Raw genomic sequence first — 19,759 nt, forward strand, 5'->3', positions numbered from 1 at the left:
CTGAACATTCAATTTAAAAAGAACTCAATTTCATCCGCACTCTTTAATCCAGCTCATCGCCTCTCGAAAAGCTCACTGCCTCAGCACACTTAACCTCCATCTGACTGTAAAAATAACCTGCTTTAATCACCTCAAGTCATATTTTAAAGCCTTTATTTTTTTATTCTCACCGATTCATTAACCAGACTTGATCTTAAATAAACGTTAGTTGAAGAGCTCAGATTTATCTATGACCCACAGTAAAACTTCATATTTTTTATATTATTGATGTAAGTTATCTTGCAATGACATTATTTGACATGATGCTCTGATAAATAATTGAAAGAAAAAGAATGGAGAAATGAGAAAAAAGGAATTACATGCTTCCATTGCCATCAATAGCATCATTAACACTTCACAGTATAATTGAATGCCATTAAGGTCATAATCATAAAACTCTTTTTTTTTTCCTTCATAAGCTTTTTTCTTTTTCTAATAAGCAATCATATTTCATGAACTCTTACAAGAGAGAGAATTAGTGGGCTAAGCTTCATAGCTAGGTTTCAACATTATAGTACTTCAATGGAGAAAATGGTGTGCTCCTGTCTTGTGCCATTTTGCTTTATTCATCTTCATGTGATTTAAAACCCTAATTTATCTACTGATAAAGAAATTTTTAGTTAAAAGTTACAGGTTTAGAATCTTAAATTATATAAAATCCGACTTGATTCACTGTATATAAACTAATCTGATTCGATTCACCGTATTTGACTACTTTTTAAACGAATCGATTCACCGTATTTAAACTAATCCGACTCGATTCACCGTATTTAATTACTTTTTAAACGAATCGAACTTTATCTGCTTGACTCATTTTTTAAACGAGCCGACCTTTACTTTTTAAATAAACTGAATTTTAACTGCTTAACTCATTCATTTTTTAAACGAGCCATTTTTTAAACGAGCCGACCTTTACTTTTTAAATAAACTGAATTTTAACTGCTTAACTCATTCATTTTTTAAACGAGCCATTTTTTAAACAAGCCGATCTTTACTTTTTAAATGAACTGAATTTTAACTTTTTAAACAAGCCGATCTTTACTTTTTAAATGAACTGAATTTTAACTGCTTTTTTAAACGAGCCGATGTTTACCTTTTTAACATTGTTTCCTGTAAAAGAAAGTGGAGATTATACATTACAGATTCATGTAGACACAGACGAAAATTTCCACAATTTTAGTATACAGGAACAATAAGTATTGTATAGGAATGGGACCCAAATCCTATGCATTATCTGTAACAAAATGGTAAACACACTTTAACTTTTTAACATTGTTTCATACAGGGGGCCTGCCATTATAGTTCCCAGTACAAAGTATAAAAAGACAAAAGTTCCATCTGCAAAAGAAATCAGCTCAGGATCCTCTAGCCCCCACATTTACTCATCACAGTCACAAGAAAACATCTCCACATTAATAAAATCACAACAAATCATCTTCTCTTTTTCAATACAGAGTGTACAGACACATACAATCATCCTACATAGGACAACAGGATGAACAAAGGAAAAAACAGCAAACATAAATTACATTCAATTCAATCACTTCCACACTCTACTACTGAAACACCAAATTCACAATCCCAACACATGATGAGCACACAAAGCTGACAAATCCCATCTTGGATATCAAAGGCTTCACTGGATAATCATGGGTTCATGTCTGAATATACTGTATAAGAAACATAGCCACCACCCAGACTCACGTGTGGATACACACAAGTAGCTAATTGATCAAAAGAGTGGACCCCCAACAATTCATGGCGAGATGCCACGCTTCTCTACAGTACTCCCATACATTTGAAACTTTTTTTGTATTTTAATAGAGGTTAATATCAGCATGATTTGTCTGAGGGTAAAGAGAGGGAGACAACAAGCAATAAATCAAAGAAAATGAATGGTGGAGAGTGGGACCAGAATTACCTAACGCGCATGCACTAAATCCATAGGGCTTCTCAACACTTGTAGGGGAAAAAAATTCTCATTCACCACTTGCATCACCTGGACTTTCAAATCATTAAGACTTTTGTTAATCCATAGTTTATAACAAAGTTAAAAGATAAACTCTTTTACTTTCACCCTGCAAGCAAATTGCTAAATCTTCCCACTACTCTCCTTTTATTGGCACATTATATACAGCTCCTGAGGAAGAAGTCTAAAGAGTACCCCACATCAGAAAAGCTACTATTTCAAACTCATCAATCATTCAAGGAAAGAAGTCTTGGATTGTTATCCTTCTTCATTCTTCCTTCCACCACTAGCCAACTTCATACTACGAAAGTTGGAGGAAATGAAACTTAACATTAGTTAACTCCGAGAAAAGGCTTTGAACTTCAAAGATTCCAAATAATTTATAGCTAAATCAAGTACCACCAATGGGTCCTTGTACTTTGCACCAGGGATTATGCTCTCCAGAATTTTCAATGTTGCATGAACCTTATCCTTCTTTAACTGCTTGCTGCCCCGGATGGCATGCCTTTCTTCTTCTCGGTTTTGTCCAATAGCATAGCTTGATTCATCATCATCATCACACACATGAACACCCGTCACTTTTGTCGTACCAGCAGTGTCCGCCAGTAATGTGCATTTGTACCCACCATCAAGCAATTTCCGCCTTTTGCTTTGGGCATCAGAACTGGGGACTTCTTCTGTTATTTCATCTACTTGTCCTCGCGTCTCACAACTTCTAATCTTAATGGGAGAGTGACCAGTGCTTATCACTTCATCATCACCACCACTATCATTATCATCATAATCATCATCATCATCTGAGTAAAGTAAGGCATTGATTTCTTCAGTGTCTTCATGCATCTCACTTTCTTCACCACTTAAGTGATTCTCATCTGATACTTCCTTCAGCACAGTTTCATTGATTTGGTTCACTTTAGCTGCATGATCTTCATAGTGCAAATAAGAATCACCAATGCGTTTCCTAGCTGCTATAGTTGGTTTCCCATCAATAGGAAAATACGAACTATGTCTTAACCTTGTTTCATTTCCAGACTGATCAAAAATAAAAAATCTCCGCTGGCATCCAGGGATTCCATTTGGTGCAACCTCCCCACCGAAAGCAGATAACTTTTCTTTGAGATATGGGTTCACAGCAGGAAGCAAATTCTGGAAGACAGGGCGCACACGTTGAGAAAACCCTTGGGCTCCATTGCTTTGTTGAGTATTCAAACCTGGGATGTATGGAACTCCCATCCCTGACGTCATCGTGTTTGCAGAAAATGTGTACAAGCCAGAGTTCACAAATGCTGGCAAACATCCTGGTTGCACTGGCTCAACTGAGGTGCTCATGCAATTGAAAATTGGCAATTGCGAAGTATAATCAGGTGGGAGCAGGTTGCCTTTAACCATATAACCAAAATTATTACCTGTACATGTAAAAATACAAGACATAATTTATGATGAACTTTTGATCATTTTAGATTCAAAAACTGTAAGAAAACTTCCAACATACCAAGACTTCCACTTCAATATGCAATATTGAATTGGTTTGCTGCTTCTTTCTGGAATGATGGAAGAAAAAAGGGAGAAACTACAAATTTCCAGCTTGATACTATAACAGAACTTTATAATATATCTACGTGACAGGTTTAAGCAAGTGGCGGAAGTACTCGGCCTGGGAAAAAGAAACCCAAAAATTTGAGGACCATTATAGCAAAAAATATGAAAGAATTTGACAACTGGTAAACCACATAATGTTTCATCACACAAACAATTTTTAAGTGATTAAGCGAGGATTAAATGTAGGTAACACTAACCTGGCAATCCTGCAATGGTTGATAGCATGCGATGACTCTAACTACAATTATCGGTTTTCCAGCAATTCCATTCTCATACTTTAACGCCCGAAATCTTGTTTGGCTTGCTGCTTGGCACACCATAACTTCTTTTGACCACTCAAAACTCAATCTATCCAGATATACGTAACAATACAAGACAATTGCCTAATGATAAAACTAGGAGAAAAGAAATTCTTAATAAAGATGATATATGGATAGGAAATTCAGTGAAACAAGATGAGGATGAAGCAGAAACCTCATATAACTTAGGATCAAACACAGAGACTAACAAAAGTAGCTTCAATTTGAAGCTAATAGTAAAAAATCACAATAAAAGATGAAAGCAACTGGATCTCATGAACATTCTGGAGAAGAATGACATGCCAAGAGTCTGAAGAATGAGTTTCAGCCTTCAGTTTGAGTAATAGTTTACAGAATAACCCTGCAATACAAATTCAATAGTACAACATTGCGAAACGCATCAACTGATTTACTCAACCAAGGCATGTTGTTTTCCTTCACTCCACCATAGAATTATCCACAGATAACTAGGTACACGATGAAATTTCCTGCTAAGAAGTGTATACCAACAAAATGATGAGAAATATAGTAGAAACTGTAATAACATAACAAAACCATAAAAACGAAATTTCTCAACTAAAACATGAATTATTTATCTGGGCGCTTAGAAAAGGAGGTAAGCCAATGGACGTCTATATTTGACAACAGAACCACATTTGCTTTTCAATATTCAAGATGCCCAGTAATTAAAATCCTAAAAAAACTGATATCTATCTTATGTTTCATTTTATTCATCAGAAAGTGAAAATGATAGACAAAGAAATACAAAGTTTCATCTTCTTCTCTTGAATATTATCAGCAAACAGGCAGGCTAATAGTGGATTCAATTTACCAAAACATCAAAGCTTACACATGAGTTAAGCAATAGCATATGCTTAAACTCGTTAGCTCTCAACGGCCCCCACAGACTTGCTAGGTCTTGAAAAACCCAGTTACCAAAAAAGAGGCAACCAAAAAGAAAAAATAAACCCATCACGTAAAAGGGAAAATAAACTCAAAACGAAGCAGAGACATTAAAAGATTAAATAAATTCACTAGCTTTCCCTTAAAACTACTCAATTTCACAGTAATTCAATCGCATTTGTTTTATTGAAAAAAAAAAAAAGAAAGAATAAATGAACAACAAAAGATATGATAAAATCAGACTCAATTTCTACTCTTTTTCGTTAGAAATATCACAGCAACCAAACAGAATGTAAGCCAAAATCAAAAAACAAAATGGAAATGAGAAAAACAAAGTGGAACAGAAAAAGGATTAAGTTGAACTACTTACAGTGGAAAATCAAAGCTCTTTTAGCTCAGATCCAAAGACACAGCGAGTTGACTCGAGGGATATCTTAAAAATCTGAAAGCTTACAGTTACAGAGAGAACGCAGGGGGGAGAGAGAGAGAGAGAGAGAGAGCTGTAAATTGCAGTACAAAAAAGGTAAGTAAATTTGAAGAAGTGACCAGTGAAGGAAGCTTAGGGATGCCAAGATTATATAGAAAAAAATAATGAAAATTATTTGACCATATTACCCTTCTTAATGATTTAACTGTTATAGAATAGAGTTTGACCCTTTTCGATGGTTAAATTTAGAGAACGTATTGCAATTACGGCTTTGTCCATTCAGCGCGTGTCTAGCATCTCGCTATCGCTCTTTGAAAATTTTTTGTAATAAAACAAATTTCCTTAGATATGATTTTAAATTTAAATAAAATTTATGTAAATTTTTTAATTTTAAAATAAATTATTAAATTTAAAGATTTAGATAAAATTTTTAAAATATCTGAATATGATATTTTATATCAATTATTTTTTATTTTATGTTAAATAAAATTTATAAAATTATACTCTTTATATTAATTTTAAATTAAAATAAAATTTTATATAAAATATATTTTAATTTTAAAATAAATTATTAAAATTAAAATATTTAGCTAAAATTATCAAAAACACAAACATTTCATTTTTTAGGTCAATTAATATTTTATTTAAAGTATTGAGCTTTGTTATTTTAGAAATTTAAAGTCTACAATAATTAAATAGAAACTAAAATTTTCAGTTATTTTCTTTTTTTATAAACTACCATACTATGTACAAGAAATTTGTGATCTAATCTTCAATCTAGTCTTAATTATCTTTATTATTGAAAATCATCATTCTATTATGATCTTATAAGAATCGAAAAAATTAAATAAGATAATTAATCAAGTAAAATATTTTATTTTTTATATTAGTCATTATTCGATATAATTTACTATTGGTGTGCCATGTACAAATATAATTCTTTTTATTTGTGGAGGCGATGACCTCACATACCCTTTAAAAGTTCCGCCATTGCTCACTTGCATGCGGCGTCTCCTACCTTATTTGACTAGAAAAAAAAAATTTTCCTATGGGGAGTGAACTTTTCTTCCAACTATGAATAGGTTTGTGGATAAATAAAAGCATTGTTTGATTTTTTTTTTATTTTAAATATATTGTTTTATGAGGGATGATTTTGATCTAGTTATCTTCTTTATATTGATAGGTTTTTAGTTTTTTGTGGATGTTATTTTGGTGGTTATTTAAGGTTAAGACTCCTTGTGATTCTTTGCCATTTGTTACTAATAATCGAAAAAACGATATCTCTATTTTATATGGCATGCACCTCTTAATGAGGTTAGCAGTAGTCTTGTCGAATACACCTAGTCTCTCACGACTAAATGTGTCAAAAAGTTTTATTCGCTACCCGTTTATTTCTTTAATTCAAACCATTTTACCTTGCAATGTGTGTTGATTTACTCTAACTCTCCTCCGGTTGCATTCTCTTAGAATTAGCTTGTTTGAAGAATCTATTTGGCATCGATGTCCTGGTAAAATGAAATAGTTGAATTTGCACCTCATCGATGTATCTTCTCCTAATTATGTTATATTTATTTTCTACTTCTTATTGTGATAATTATGTGAATAGCAAAAGAAGCTTGAGAGGGATGAACTAGATGATCTTATTAAACAGAGAGTAGTCGTATTTATACAAGAAAAAGATCGAGAAGGTTATAACTGCCTATGTTGAGCTGGAAATTAAGAACCAATCTCCTCTCAATTATTCAAACAGAACTGGAACTATCTAGAATGAACTAGAACAAAATTTTCCTCCATTTTATAAATCTATTTTACACTTACATCCCCCCTCAAAATGGAGATGGTGAAGATTTCAATAATCTCATCTTGGACAATGAGTGAGTGAAGGAAGGATTGCACAATGGATTGGTAAGTAAGTTTGCTAGTTGAAGCTTCGAATCTATGTGCTCGGTAGAGATAAAGCCTTATATTAGATTGTTCCTTATAACATGGTAGTCAATTTTTAGATGCTTAGTACGCTCATGAAATATCAGATTTGCAGCAATATAAAGGGCTGCTTGATTGTCGCATTTTAGTGGAATGGACAAGGAAATAAGAACTTGGAGATTTTAAAGAACATACATTATCCATTGTAGTTCACAAACTATTGTTGTCATGCTTCTATATTCTGCTTCAGCCGTGGATCTGCTAACAGTGGCTTGCTTCTTGGATATCTAGAAAATAAGGGAAGACCCTAGGAAAACACAATAGCCTGTGATAGATTTTTTGGATACAAGGCATGAAGCCCAATCTGCATCACAGTATGTAGACAAGTGAAGATTGTTGGTCTTGGAAAAAAAATGCCTTGGGATGAATTACCTTTGAGATACTTTAGTATATGATATGCTACTTTAAAGTGAGATTGGCAAGGAAGCTGCATAAACTAACTCAATTGTTGTACTGAATAAGTGATGTCAGGTCTAGTGAGACTGAGATAAAACAACCTGCCTACTAGCCTTCTGTAAACTTTAGGGTCAGGGAGTGTTGCACCTTAATTAGGCAACATTTTGCAACCTTTCACCATGGGAGAACTAACAGTTTTAGCATTTTGAAGTCCTGCATCTTATATAATGTCCATATAGAGACCTTTTAAGTTTACAGACTTGGCCTAGTCATGTTTTTTCATAGCCCTTAGAAGGATTCATATAGAGTTCTTCATCAATAGAGCCATGCAAGAAGACATTATTGATATCCAGTAGATGAATTGGCCAATCTTTTGCAGCTGCAATTGCTAAAAGAATTCTGACAGTGACAGATTTAGCAACAGGGAAAAAACTATTAGTATAATTCAAGCCAAGCAATTGGTTAAAGTCCTTAGCAACAAGTCTTGCCTTATACCTTTCAACTGCCCCATCAGGAAGATATTTTACTTTGAACACCTATTTGCATACTATGGGTTTCTTTCCTGTAGGCAAGTTAGTTATTTTCCATGTTTGGTTTTGTTCAAGAGCTTGCAATTCATTTTGCATGGCTAGCACCCAATTTTTGTCATGTTTAGCATGAATATAAAAGTTAGGTTCCTTAATCTTAGATACATTGGCTACAAAGACTGTATAAGAGGATTTAAGGTGAATAAAGGAAGGAAAAATACCTGATGTAGCAGAATTTATTCTTGGACTGTTGCTGTTGGTAGGATTAGGTTATTGGGTTGCTAAGGCAATAAAGTCTTACAGCCAAGCAGGTTTAGTAATCTTCCTTGTGCATCTCCTAATTGGAGCATCTTGTATAGAGTTTTTTACCTTTTTCTTTTTTTAAAAAAAAGCATAAGTCATTTGCAAATATTATTGTTTGAAAATAATAACAATAATAATAATGCATCCAAGCTTTTAAAAGATACTTCAATCAAGCTGGACCACTCTTAATGAAAGTGAAGTTGCCATGAGAAGGGGGAGTCTCTTTCTCCAACAACTGAATTCAAGAACTTTAAATAGCAGACTTGTTGCCCTCCATAATTACCTTTGAGACTCCATTAAAGTTCCAATTATATAGATCCATTTTATTCAATCATTGAAACCTAAACTACAAATCAGAAATCTTTAATCGAAATTCATAATTATTTTACCTCATATTCATTTAGTTTGAAATTACATTTTAAGAACTTAAATTAATTTAAAATGAACATTAAACATTAAATTAATTATTTTTAAAAAATAATAAAGATTTCATTGACCAATTTAACTTTCAAATTGGAATATATTGGTACCGTTAATTACCATCTAATTAAATAGTATTAAAATATTTTTTATAGGACAAAAATCTATTGGCAATTTTGAAAAGTAAAAAAGAAAAATAACAAAAGTAATTCTTGAGATGGGCTGAAAGCCTGAAAGAGGCAGGCTCAAGTGATCTAAGAATTGAGCTATGTCACACCATTATCAGACCATGGTGCCTAGTTTTGAAAATTGGATCAGCTCGCCCGATTCAACCAAAAAACTCAAAAATCAAATCAGTAATTGATTTAATTTATTCTAAAATCCAAATCTGGTTAAACTCTCTCAGAAATTATCTTTCTCTTCCTAGTGGAGAGAAATATCTTTGTTTTTTCCTTTCTTTTCTCAAGGTGTTGGCCTTTATTTTTATTGAACTGGAGAGCTTTCACAAGCTCTCCGTCTATCGCACAAATAGATTTTGCCTTCCTATATCGTAATAAGTGGTATATAAAAATAAGTTATTTTTTTTATTGATAGATCGGGTACTTATAAATGAACTTTCAATTTATCACAGATAAATTTGGTAATATTGTCAATGGACTTTCAATTTAATATATCACAGACAAATTTGGCATTCCTTGTCAGTTCTTGCTCATGTAAACTTTTACATATAGCTTGGGTTTGGTAATTTTTATTCTGTTGGTATTGATTTTGCCATGATTAGGAAGAATATATCTTCTCTTTTCTTTGGCTGACAAAAGAGTGTATCAAACTTTCGAATCGTGAAGATTTTGAAAGTCTCTCAATCGACTCTCGTCTTTTGTTGCTTAATCTTAGAAGCTCAAAAACTATAAAAACTCTAATCATAGACTCTTTTGTAAATCGATAAATATATACTTTTATGATATTAGAGCCTTTGTTTTTTTATGCAAAGACATATTTTTGAAAAAGAAGTCATGAATAATTTTTTTTTTTTATAATCATCATCTATCCTTCAAGATAGATGAGAATAGGAGAAAAATAGACATCAATGACAATGGAAATTAGCCGCTGGATTCTCTTCTTCTTGTTCAAGCTTAGTCATAGAGTTTCATGTTTTTAGTCCTTAAGCTTAGTTTGCATCATAGAGCTTTAGAGGCCTTCAACTTTTTTTCTTTTTTTTTTTTTTTAATCTTCAGCTCTTATTGAATTTTCTTTTCAGTCCCCATATGGATTCTAAGCAATGCTATGAAATCTTATCTATTGATTAAAAAAATTATAATCCATAAAATTATATTTAAATTTATTTTATAATAATAAATTTTAATCCCAATAAATAAAAAAAATGAATAAATTTATATAATCATTCTAAAAATTACTAAAGTAAAAAATGCATTTAAAAGTTATTTTCATACCTTTTGAATAAAAAAAAGATGAAACAAAAACTCCCTTGATCACAAAATAACTTTAGTTTTCTCAAATCTTTGACATCTATTACACTGTAATGATAAAACCAATGCCTCAAGCATGAAACCACTAATAATAATAATAATAACTTCAAGAAAAAATAATGATAATAAGACCAGCATGCAAATATAATTATAATTAATAAATATCAAAACTATAGCCAATCACGTGCCAATCACTCATAACAAGATTTCCACTCTAACAATCAAAAATCATCATTATCAATAGACCAAAATTTAAGAAAAAATTTATAATAATTAATTTAATCTTTGGTGTAATGGGTCATTACTATAATTATTATCACCTTTAATTTATTAATTAAATGCATAAAAGAAAAATAATTAATCATATGAATCAGTACTATGAAAAGCTACTGTTAAATTATGTATCACTATAACTAAAATAAATTATTTTATGGATGGAAAATCTAAAACCAATCAATAATGTGAATATTATTAATATTTTATAAATATAAATATATATAACAAAATCCCACTTAGGCTGGAGACAACCAATGCAAAAGCACAAACCCTAATTAAATTCATTCATAACATGATAAGGTCTGCCTTTTTTATGGCAATAAAAACTGAAAGAGACTTCAAATTTCACTCATAATATTTGGAGGGATTCCTTAAAATACTGTATAATTATGAAATCAATATTTGCACTAATAATTTTATATTCTAAATTCAAGAGGTAAAAAGAGGAGAAAAAATGATATGAATTTCTTCTCTAGATACCAAGTTTGAATCCTAAATATAAAATATTTTTAAATTTAGAAGAAAATATTTTGTCTTTTAACGATATAAATTCTTCTGAAATTATTGATTTGTAGATTAGAAACAGTAAGAAAAAATTTTAATTCAGCATGATAGTAGATCCAACGGGGTATTTAAATGTGGACATTTGAGCAGCAGTTCGATTCAATGGATTGACCACTGATCCACGATCGATTCTATTAGGTCTCTCCATGTTTGATTTTAAGGAATGAGACTTGTAAGATAGAAAAAAAATGATCAGGAATCCCCACCGGAGATGTCCCGGTAAAGATCCTTTAACGCTCAAGTTAGACCAAAAATTATGTGAGATTCATTAACATAAATAGAAAATAAAAGGAAATAAATAATAAAACATTTATGAGGAATCTCCAGAGAATCTCTATTTTGAGGGTTCTCCTATGAGTCTGAGAGAGAAATTAGCTTCTTTGGACTTTAGTTCTTGAAAGAGTGAGAGTCTCACTTTCGGAGGGCTTTAGTTCTCGAGAGAGTGAACCTTTGGTGAGAGCCTGAGTGAGGAGAGAGGAGGGAGTCATTCCTCTAGGAGAGATGATCCTCTTGGCAAGGTTGGTTCAAGGATGTTTGTATTCTGATTCCTTGCTTTATGTCCCATCAAATTGGATAGTGGTGTGATGTGGCAGGTAGACGACTAATCAATACTGAGCTGTTGAGCCCATACCTTTGGTAGGCATGTTAAGCAGCTAGGCAGCCTTTCTACACATATATTTAATGCCTCGAAGAGGATTAGAGGGGCCGATCATCGCGGGTGAGGTCGGTGTCTTGCCTTGGTTTTACTAGGTTTGTGCGTGACTTATCCCACTTGTACAAAGTCAAGTTCCTTTCTTGAGGTCGGTTGTTCCGGTGTTCAGCTGTCTCATTTGTGGTATAAGTCTTGAAGTGGTCGGTCTGATCATTTCGATCATTGAAGAGGTCGGTTCTCTTTAGTTCTTTAGACCTGGTCGGACCGCGGACACATATCCTGATCATAGGGGGCCTTATATTTAACATGTTATCAGCAAACTAGGAGAAAAGATGTGGCTATAATTTTATTACATGGTTAGCAAAGAAATGGTCTCAATTATTGTTAATCGTCTATATTTTATTAGTTATGCTCTAAATTTTTATAAAATGATAAAATTATTTTCAATAAAATAAAAAAATAATTTTATCATGTTACAAAACTTTAAAGTACAACAGGGTTAGTAAAATTTAAAGTATATAGTGACCATTCCTTTTTTTTTTTCCTACTTATGTCTAATTTACATTTAATTATTACAAGAAAATAAAAAAATAATGATGAAATTTATTAATTGAATTATCAAAAAGTGATCGCTAAAGTAAATTATCGACCACTTACCGACCATTTAACATAATAGTTTCATGGGTCTCTTTCATGTTTGTCAAGCAGGTTAAGGATATGGAGCAGAGAGGTGTTTGGAAATATTTTTCAATAGAAAAAAAGATTGCTAGCTCAAATAAATGGTATTCATAAATATCTTAATAACAGGTGCTCTACATATTTATCAGAGGTTGAGATCGAGCTAAAAAAGAAACTTGATTCTATTCTTGATCATAAAGAGCTCCTCTGGTATCAAAAGTCCAAAGCTAAATGGATTAAGTGGGTTGACAGAAACACTGCCTATTTTCACTCTAAAAATATCACGAGAAGAAAAAGAAACCGAATTGAGCTTTTGCAGAATGATCATGAAATTTGGGTTGATAATCAAGATGATCTTAAGAAACTTGCATCATTGTTTTTTCAAAACTTGTATAATGAGGAAAATACTTCTTGTAGGGATTATCATCTCAAAGGTAAGTTTCCTTGTCTTTCAACTAATGCTATGTCTATTCTAAACCAAGTTGTGACTATAAAAGAAGTTCGGGCTTTGCTCATTGACATGAAGCAGGATGGCTTTCAAGCAAGCTTCTTTCAAAGCCAATGGGAGTTAGTTGGTAAGGATATTTTTTATGAGGTCATTAGAGTCATGCAGAAAGGTAATCTAGATAATGGCTTCAATCACACTCTTATCTCTTTAATACCCAAAATTTCTCATCCTATTAATATTAAGCATTTCAGGCCTATTGCTTTGTGCATGATCATGTACAAAATTGTGGCCAAGCTAATTGCCAATAGAGTTAAATCTATCTTACCTTCTCTTGTTGACCCTAACCAAACTAGCTTTTCACAAGTAGGAAGATAATAGACAATATCATTATAGCCCAAGAGGTCATGCATTCTATGCATGTTAAGAAAGGTAGGAGAGGCTTCATTGCTCTGAAAGTTAACTTGGAGAAAGCCTATGACAGAATTAGATACGCCTTTCTTCAAGACACACTAACAGAAGTGGGGCTGCCTTCTAATATGATACAAATCATTATGAATTATGTGTCCTTTGTATCTAAGCAGGTTGTCTGGAATGGAGAGCTTTCTGCTAGCTTCCGACCATTAAGGGGTTTAAGACAAGGAGATCCTCTATCTCCCTATCTTTTCGTTCTTTGTCTGGAACGCTTAGCTTACGGAATTACTGGTGCTATTGACAAAGGATGGTGGAAACCTGTGATTCTCAATTGGGGTGGTCCACCCATTTCACATCTTTTCTTCGCAGATGACCTTATCCTGTTTGCTGAAACTTCTCAGGTGGAAGGATTCTGCAAAAGGATTCTGCAAAAGTTTAGGTCAGAAGATCAACAAAGATAAAACCTTAGTCCTATTTTCTTCCAATATCTTTATTCATGATAAAGGAATTTTGAGTAGGCAGCTTGAAGTTCAGGTGACTGATGATTTGAGTAAATATTTAGGGGTGCCATTAATTCACTCCAGGATTAACAAGTCTACATACCAGTATATCATTGAAAAGATTAGCGGAAAAATTGAAAGCTAGGAGAACAAAATACTTTCTCTTGCTGGGAGAACCACTCTAGCCCAGACAGTTATTACAGCTATTCCTACATACATCATGCAAACTGCCTATCTGCCTGCATCAATATGTAATGAAATTGATAAACTTTATAGGCGTTTCATATGGGCTAATTCAAGAAGAAATGGCAAGATTCCATTGGTCAATTGGCAAAGAGTGCAACATTCCAAAGAAAGTGGAGGGCTGGGTATTAGAAGTGCCAGGAGCACTAATCATGCTTTCATGATGAAGTTGGCCTGGGGAATTCTAACTAATCATCAAGCCCTATGGGTTCAAGTGTTGCAATCCAAATACAAGATTAAGAATTCTTATTTCTCTTGCCATCTTCGCAAAAACCATTGTTCTAATCTTTAGAGAGGCATTATTGCAGTGTGGGATAGGCTTAAAGCGGGATCTATATTGTAACGACCCGAAAATCGGACCGCTACCGGCGCTAGGATCCGGGTCGACTTAAGGCCGCCGGGACCCGTAGCAAGCCTAACATGCATCCTGTGAACCTGCTTAATCCCATACATGATCAACAACATACATAAAAATTAAAACTTTTCTTTCCATTCATACGCCAACTCAACCTGTGCATGCACCATAACATAATCATAACATTGATCCCTCTGTGGGATCTCATCAGTGCCCCCAATGGGTGACATTTCATATGCTGAGTTGGTTTACAAAAACATCACAAAAATCTCTAAGATCATGTAATTAACAAGGGATAACAACAGTCTATGGTCAAGCACACTCTAACATCCATACACATCATCTCATTACATATCTATACTGATTAAGACATTACATTACAATTTGATCATGTCCATTGCTAGTTATTACATAAGCATGACTTCTTTACTCTATCCGGACTCCCGCACTATACTGTACTTGCAAGCTTGGGGGTAAAGGGAGAGGGGTGAGCTAAAAGCCCAGTGAGCAGAACTATAAAACATATTAACACTATGCTCCAATGAAATGCATCATAACACAGACAATTCACATAAGGGTTGGGTGAACTTGTCACCAATTAGTCCAAGCTAACTCTGTGCCAGGCCGTAGCATGGGGTCCTGGTCTTCCTATCATACATACATTACTTACCATTGCCCCTGGGCCTCCTCTGGGCTCCTGGTCTTCGAGTCCCATAACCGTGCCAGGCCGTAGAATGGGGTCCTGGTCTTCCTGTCATGGACTAATTGGGTCATCCAACATTCACCCACATCAACAACAATCGATGTAATGCGGCATATTCGTGAAATCTAATGCAATCATCCTATTGCATAATCATGATGTATGAAACATGATAAAACATTTAATTTCTCAATTTAAAGGATTAAGTTTAGTTCCACTCACCTCTGGCTGACTCTGACAACACCGAAGCAGCTGAACTCACTGCTGGGGTCCTCGGTTCCTCGGGTCCGAACCTACACAGGTGGACTCAAATGAGGGACCAAACATACTAGAACATATCTCTAAACTACTCCCCAAAAACCCCCTAAAACATCATGAAACAACCATAGAAAAACATGCAAAGGAGGCCTGGACAGGGCACTTTCGGCGGCAGGTTCGGCGGCCGAAAGTCCCTCCAGAGCCAAAAATCAGGCAGGTTCGGCGGCACCTTCGGCGGCCAAAACTCCCAGACAGAGACGAAACTCATGCATGTTCGGCGGCACTTTCGGCGGCCGAAACTGCCAGACAGAGACGAAAGTCTCCCTTTCGGGGGCAAGCTTCGGCAGCCGAAAGGCTGCCTCCCCAGCCATGTTCGGCGGCCGAAAGTCCTTCGGCTGCCGAACCTGGTTTCTGCCAAAGGGCAGAAACTTGGCTCCCTTTGCACATTTTGCCTCCAAACCTTCCAAACATGCATCAAACCTATTCTACAACACACATACACAAGCATACATGTTCCTAGGGGTCACAAACCATCATAAACCCCATCTACAACACATCAAGCATCCACATTGTTCATGAACATACATTTATACCCATAAACATAACCATAACCTAAACATGCATTCTACCCCATAGATCTACTTAAAACTTACTTTAAACATGCAATGAGCTTAAGATCGGCTCTTACCTCTTGAAGATCGAGAGAGAGACGACCTAAACTCGAAGTTGGGAGAGATTGGATTCTTGAACCTCCAAGCTCCAAAACCTTGCTCAAAAGCTCAAATCTTCAAAACAAGGTTAAAACAAATGAAAATCTTGAAAGATCTAGAGGAAAGACGCCAAAGATGGGTGAGGGGCGGCGGAGACTCACCTTGGCCGAAAATGGGGAAAAAGATCGCCCGTTTTCGGCTAAGGGACCCTTTTATAGTGGCTGGCCAGACCACGTTCGGGGGCCGAATGTGCCTCCGCATGCATGCCATGTTCGGCGGCCGAACTTGAGGTTCGGCGGCCGAACCTGGACTTCCCTCACTTATGCTTTCGGGGGCCTAAAGCACACCCGCAACGCATGCATGTTCGGCGGCCGAACTTGAGGTTCGGCGGCCGAACCTGAGTTTTCCTCCAATGCTATTTTCATGCAAAAACTCATTTTCTTTCATGCTTAAAACATAAAACACATTAAAACATTTTATAAAAACATGGTTTTACCCTACTAGAGGCTTCCGACATCCGAGATTCCACCGGACGGTAGGAATTCCGATACCGGAGTTTAGCCGGGTATTACATTCTCCCCCCCTTAAGAACATTCGTCCCCGAATGTTCCTCAACTAGCACATGCAAGGCATACAACATAAAACACATAGAGACTAACCTTAAAAGAGATGAGGATATTGCCGGAGCATGGACTCCCGTGTCTCCCAAGTGCATTCTTCCATATTGTGGTGGTTCCAAAGGACTTTCACCATCGGGATTTCCTTGTTTCTCAGTTTTCTGATCTGGGTGTCTATGATCCGCACTGGCTGCTCAACATAGGTGAGATCCTCTTGGATCTCCACATCAGGCTCACTAAGAACCTTGCCCGGATCTGACACGAACTTTCTCAACATAGAAACATGGAAAACCGGATGGATTCTCTCCATTGAAGCAGGTAAATCTAGCTTGTACGATACATTCCCAATCTTTTGCAAGACTTCAAAGGGTCTGATGTACCGCGGAGCCAGCTTACCCTTCTTCCCAAACCGAACCACTCCTTTCATTGGAGACACCTTGAGCAATACCAGATCCCCCTCCTGGAACTCTACTTGCCTTCTGCGGATGTCTGTATAACTCTTCTGTCTGCTTGCAGCAGTCTTGATTCTTTCTCTGATTAAGGGTACCACCCTGCTGGTGATCTCTACTAGCTCAGGCCCTGCCAAGACCTTTTCTCCAACTTCTTCCCAGCAAACAGGTGACCTGCACTTCCTTCCATATAAGGCTTCATATGGAGCCATCCCGATGCTAGCATGATGGCTGTTGTTGTAAGCAAACTCCACCAAAGGTAGATGCTGCCTCCAAGAACCGCCAAAGTCCAGCACACACATTCTAAGCATATCCTCGATAGTCTGGATGGTCCTTTCCGACTGTCCGTCAGTCTGTGGATGGAAGGCAGTACTGAAATCCAACCTGGTACCCATGGCATTCTGCAGACTCCGCCAAAACCTGGAGGTGAACTGGGGCCCTCTATCTGACACTATAGAAACAGGAACCCCATGCAGTCTGACTATCTCTTCAACGTACACCTGCGCCAACTTGTCCACTGAATAGCCACTCCTGACAGGGATGAAGTGAGCAGATTTGGTGAGTCTGTCCACAACCACCCATATGGAGTCCAATCTGTTGGACATCGCCGGTAACCCCACTACGAAGTCCATAGCTATATTCTCCCATTTCCACTCTGGAATAGGTAGCGGGTTAAGCATTCCAGCCGGCTTCTGATGTTCCAGCTTCACCCTCTGACACATTTCGCAGGCTGACACAAACTGTGCCACTTCTCTCTTCATAGCTGACCACCAATAAACCTTTTTCAAATCCTGATATATCTTGGTGGCTCCGGGGTGAATGCTGTATCTTGCATTATGAGCCTCTCTCATAATGTCTCCTTTTAGCCCTATGTCATCTGGTACACACAATCGACTCCCATAGCGGAGGATCCCCTTATTGTCGAATCTGAACTCACTGTCCTTGCCTGACTGAACAGTCCTGGCAATCTTCACTAATTCTGGGTCCTCATGCTGTTTCTGAGCCACCTGCTCCAGAAACACGGGTGTCACTTTCATTTGAGCAACCAAGGCACCTGTACCAGACAACTCCAACTGTAGACCTTCATCAAGGAGCTTGTAAAACTCCTTCACCACTGGTCTCCTCTCTGCCGTGATGTGGGATAGACTGCCTAGTGACTTCCGGCTTAGGGCGTCTGCCACAACATTCGCCTTACCCGGATGATACTGAATTTTGCAATCATAGTCACTCAGCAGCTCTACCCATCTCCTTTGTCTCAAGTTCAAATCTCTTTGACTCAGGATGTACTGCAGGCTCTTATGATCTGTAAAGATCTCACATTTTACCCCATAGAGGTAGTGCCTCCACATCTTGAGTGCAAAGATTACTGCTGCCATCTCAAGGTCATGTGTGGGGTAATTCAACTCATGCTTCTTTAGCTGCCTCGAAGCATAAGCAATCACCCTCTCACTTTGCATCAGTACACAACCCAGTCCCACACGGGACGCATCACAAAAGACTGTAAAGTCCTCATCACTAGATGGCAGAGCTAAAACTGGTGCTGAAGTCAACCTCTTCTTAAGCTCTTCAAAACTCTCTTCGCACTGGTCGGTCCACAGAAACTTCTGATTCTTCCTGGTTAGTCTGGTCAGAGGAGCTGCTATTTTCGAGAAGTCCTGAACGAACCTTCTGTAGTAACCTGCCAAACCCAAGAAACTCCTGATCTCCGTCACTGAAGTGGGTCTAGGCCAGTTAGCTACAGTTTCTGTCTTCTTGGGGTCCACCTCTATCCCATTCTCTGACACTACATGCCCCAAGAACGAAATGCTCCTCAGCCAGAACTCACACTTAGAGAACTTGGCATACAAGCCATGTTCCCTCAAGGTCTGTAGAACCAACCTCAGATGATGGGCATGCTCCTCTGCATTCCTGGAATACACCAAGATATCATCTATGAAGACAATAACGAAGTGATCCAGGTACTGGCTAAACACTCTGTTAATGAGATCCATGAATGCTGCAGGGGCGTTGGTTAACCCGAACGGCATCACAAGGAACTCAAAATGCCCATATCTGGTCCTGAAAGCTGTCTTTGGCACGTCCTCTTCCCTGATCCTCAACTGATGATACCCGGACCTCAGATCTATTTTGGAGAAACAACCCGCTCCTGTTAGCTGGTCGAATAGATCGTCGATCCTTGGCAATGGGTACTTGTTCTTGGTAGTGACTTTGTTCAACTGCCTGTAGTCGATACAAAGCCTAAGGGATCCATCCTTCTTTCTCACAAACAAAACTGGAGCACCCCAGGGTGAGGTACTCGGTCGGATGAAGCCCTTGTCTACCAACTCCTATAACTGCTCCTTCAACTCTTTCAATTCTGCTGGCGCCATCCTGTAGGGAGGGATAGAGATCGGTCGGGTTCCAGGCATCAGTTCTATCTCGAACTCTATCTCCCTAGCAGGTGGTAAACCTGGCAGCTCGTCTGGGAACACATCTAAGAACTCTCTAACCACTGGCACCGAGGCGGGCTCTCTAACCTGACTGCTAAGCTCTCTCACATGAGCCAA

General features: G+C 36.7%; 1 protein-coding gene across 2 annotated transcripts; it reads right to left on the bottom strand.

The window, feature by feature from the left end:
• Positions 1 to 1,378: 1,378 nt before the first annotated feature.
• LOC110619238 (transcription factor bHLH143) lies at positions 1,379 to 5,371 on the bottom strand. Of its 2 annotated transcripts, XM_021762536.2 has the most exons (4): positions 5,180 to 5,371; positions 3,805 to 4,394; positions 3,501 to 3,662; positions 1,379 to 3,414 (listed from the first exon to the last, which is right to left on the bottom strand). In XM_021762536.2, the coding sequence occupies exon 4, from the start codon at positions 3,395 to 3,397 to the stop codon at positions 2,345 to 2,347; it is 1,053 nt and encodes a 350-aa protein (XP_021618228.1). In that variant the 5' UTR covers positions 3,398 to 3,414; positions 3,501 to 3,662; positions 3,805 to 4,394; positions 5,180 to 5,371; the 3' UTR covers positions 1,379 to 2,344. The 2 variants fall into 2 exon arrangements, with proteins under 2 accessions (XP_021618228.1, XP_021618229.1); XM_021762537.2 differs by lacking the exons at positions 3,805 to 4,394; positions 5,180 to 5,371 and having other exon boundaries at positions 3,501 to 3,798.
• Between the last annotated feature and the right edge of the window lie 14,388 nt (positions 5,372 to 19,759).

Source organism: Manihot esculenta, chromosome 7 (assembly GCF_001659605.2).
Source record: "Manihot esculenta cultivar AM560-2 chromosome 7, M.esculenta_v8, whole genome shotgun sequence".
NCBI classification, from domain to species: domain Eukaryota; kingdom Viridiplantae; phylum Streptophyta; class Magnoliopsida; order Malpighiales; family Euphorbiaceae; genus Manihot; species Manihot esculenta.

Excerpts from the sequence above, each read along its gene's own strand:
- LOC110619238 (XM_021762536.2), bottom strand. The coding sequence starts at position 3,397 with ATGGTTAAAGGCAACCTGCTCCCACCTGATTATACTTCGCAATTGCCA.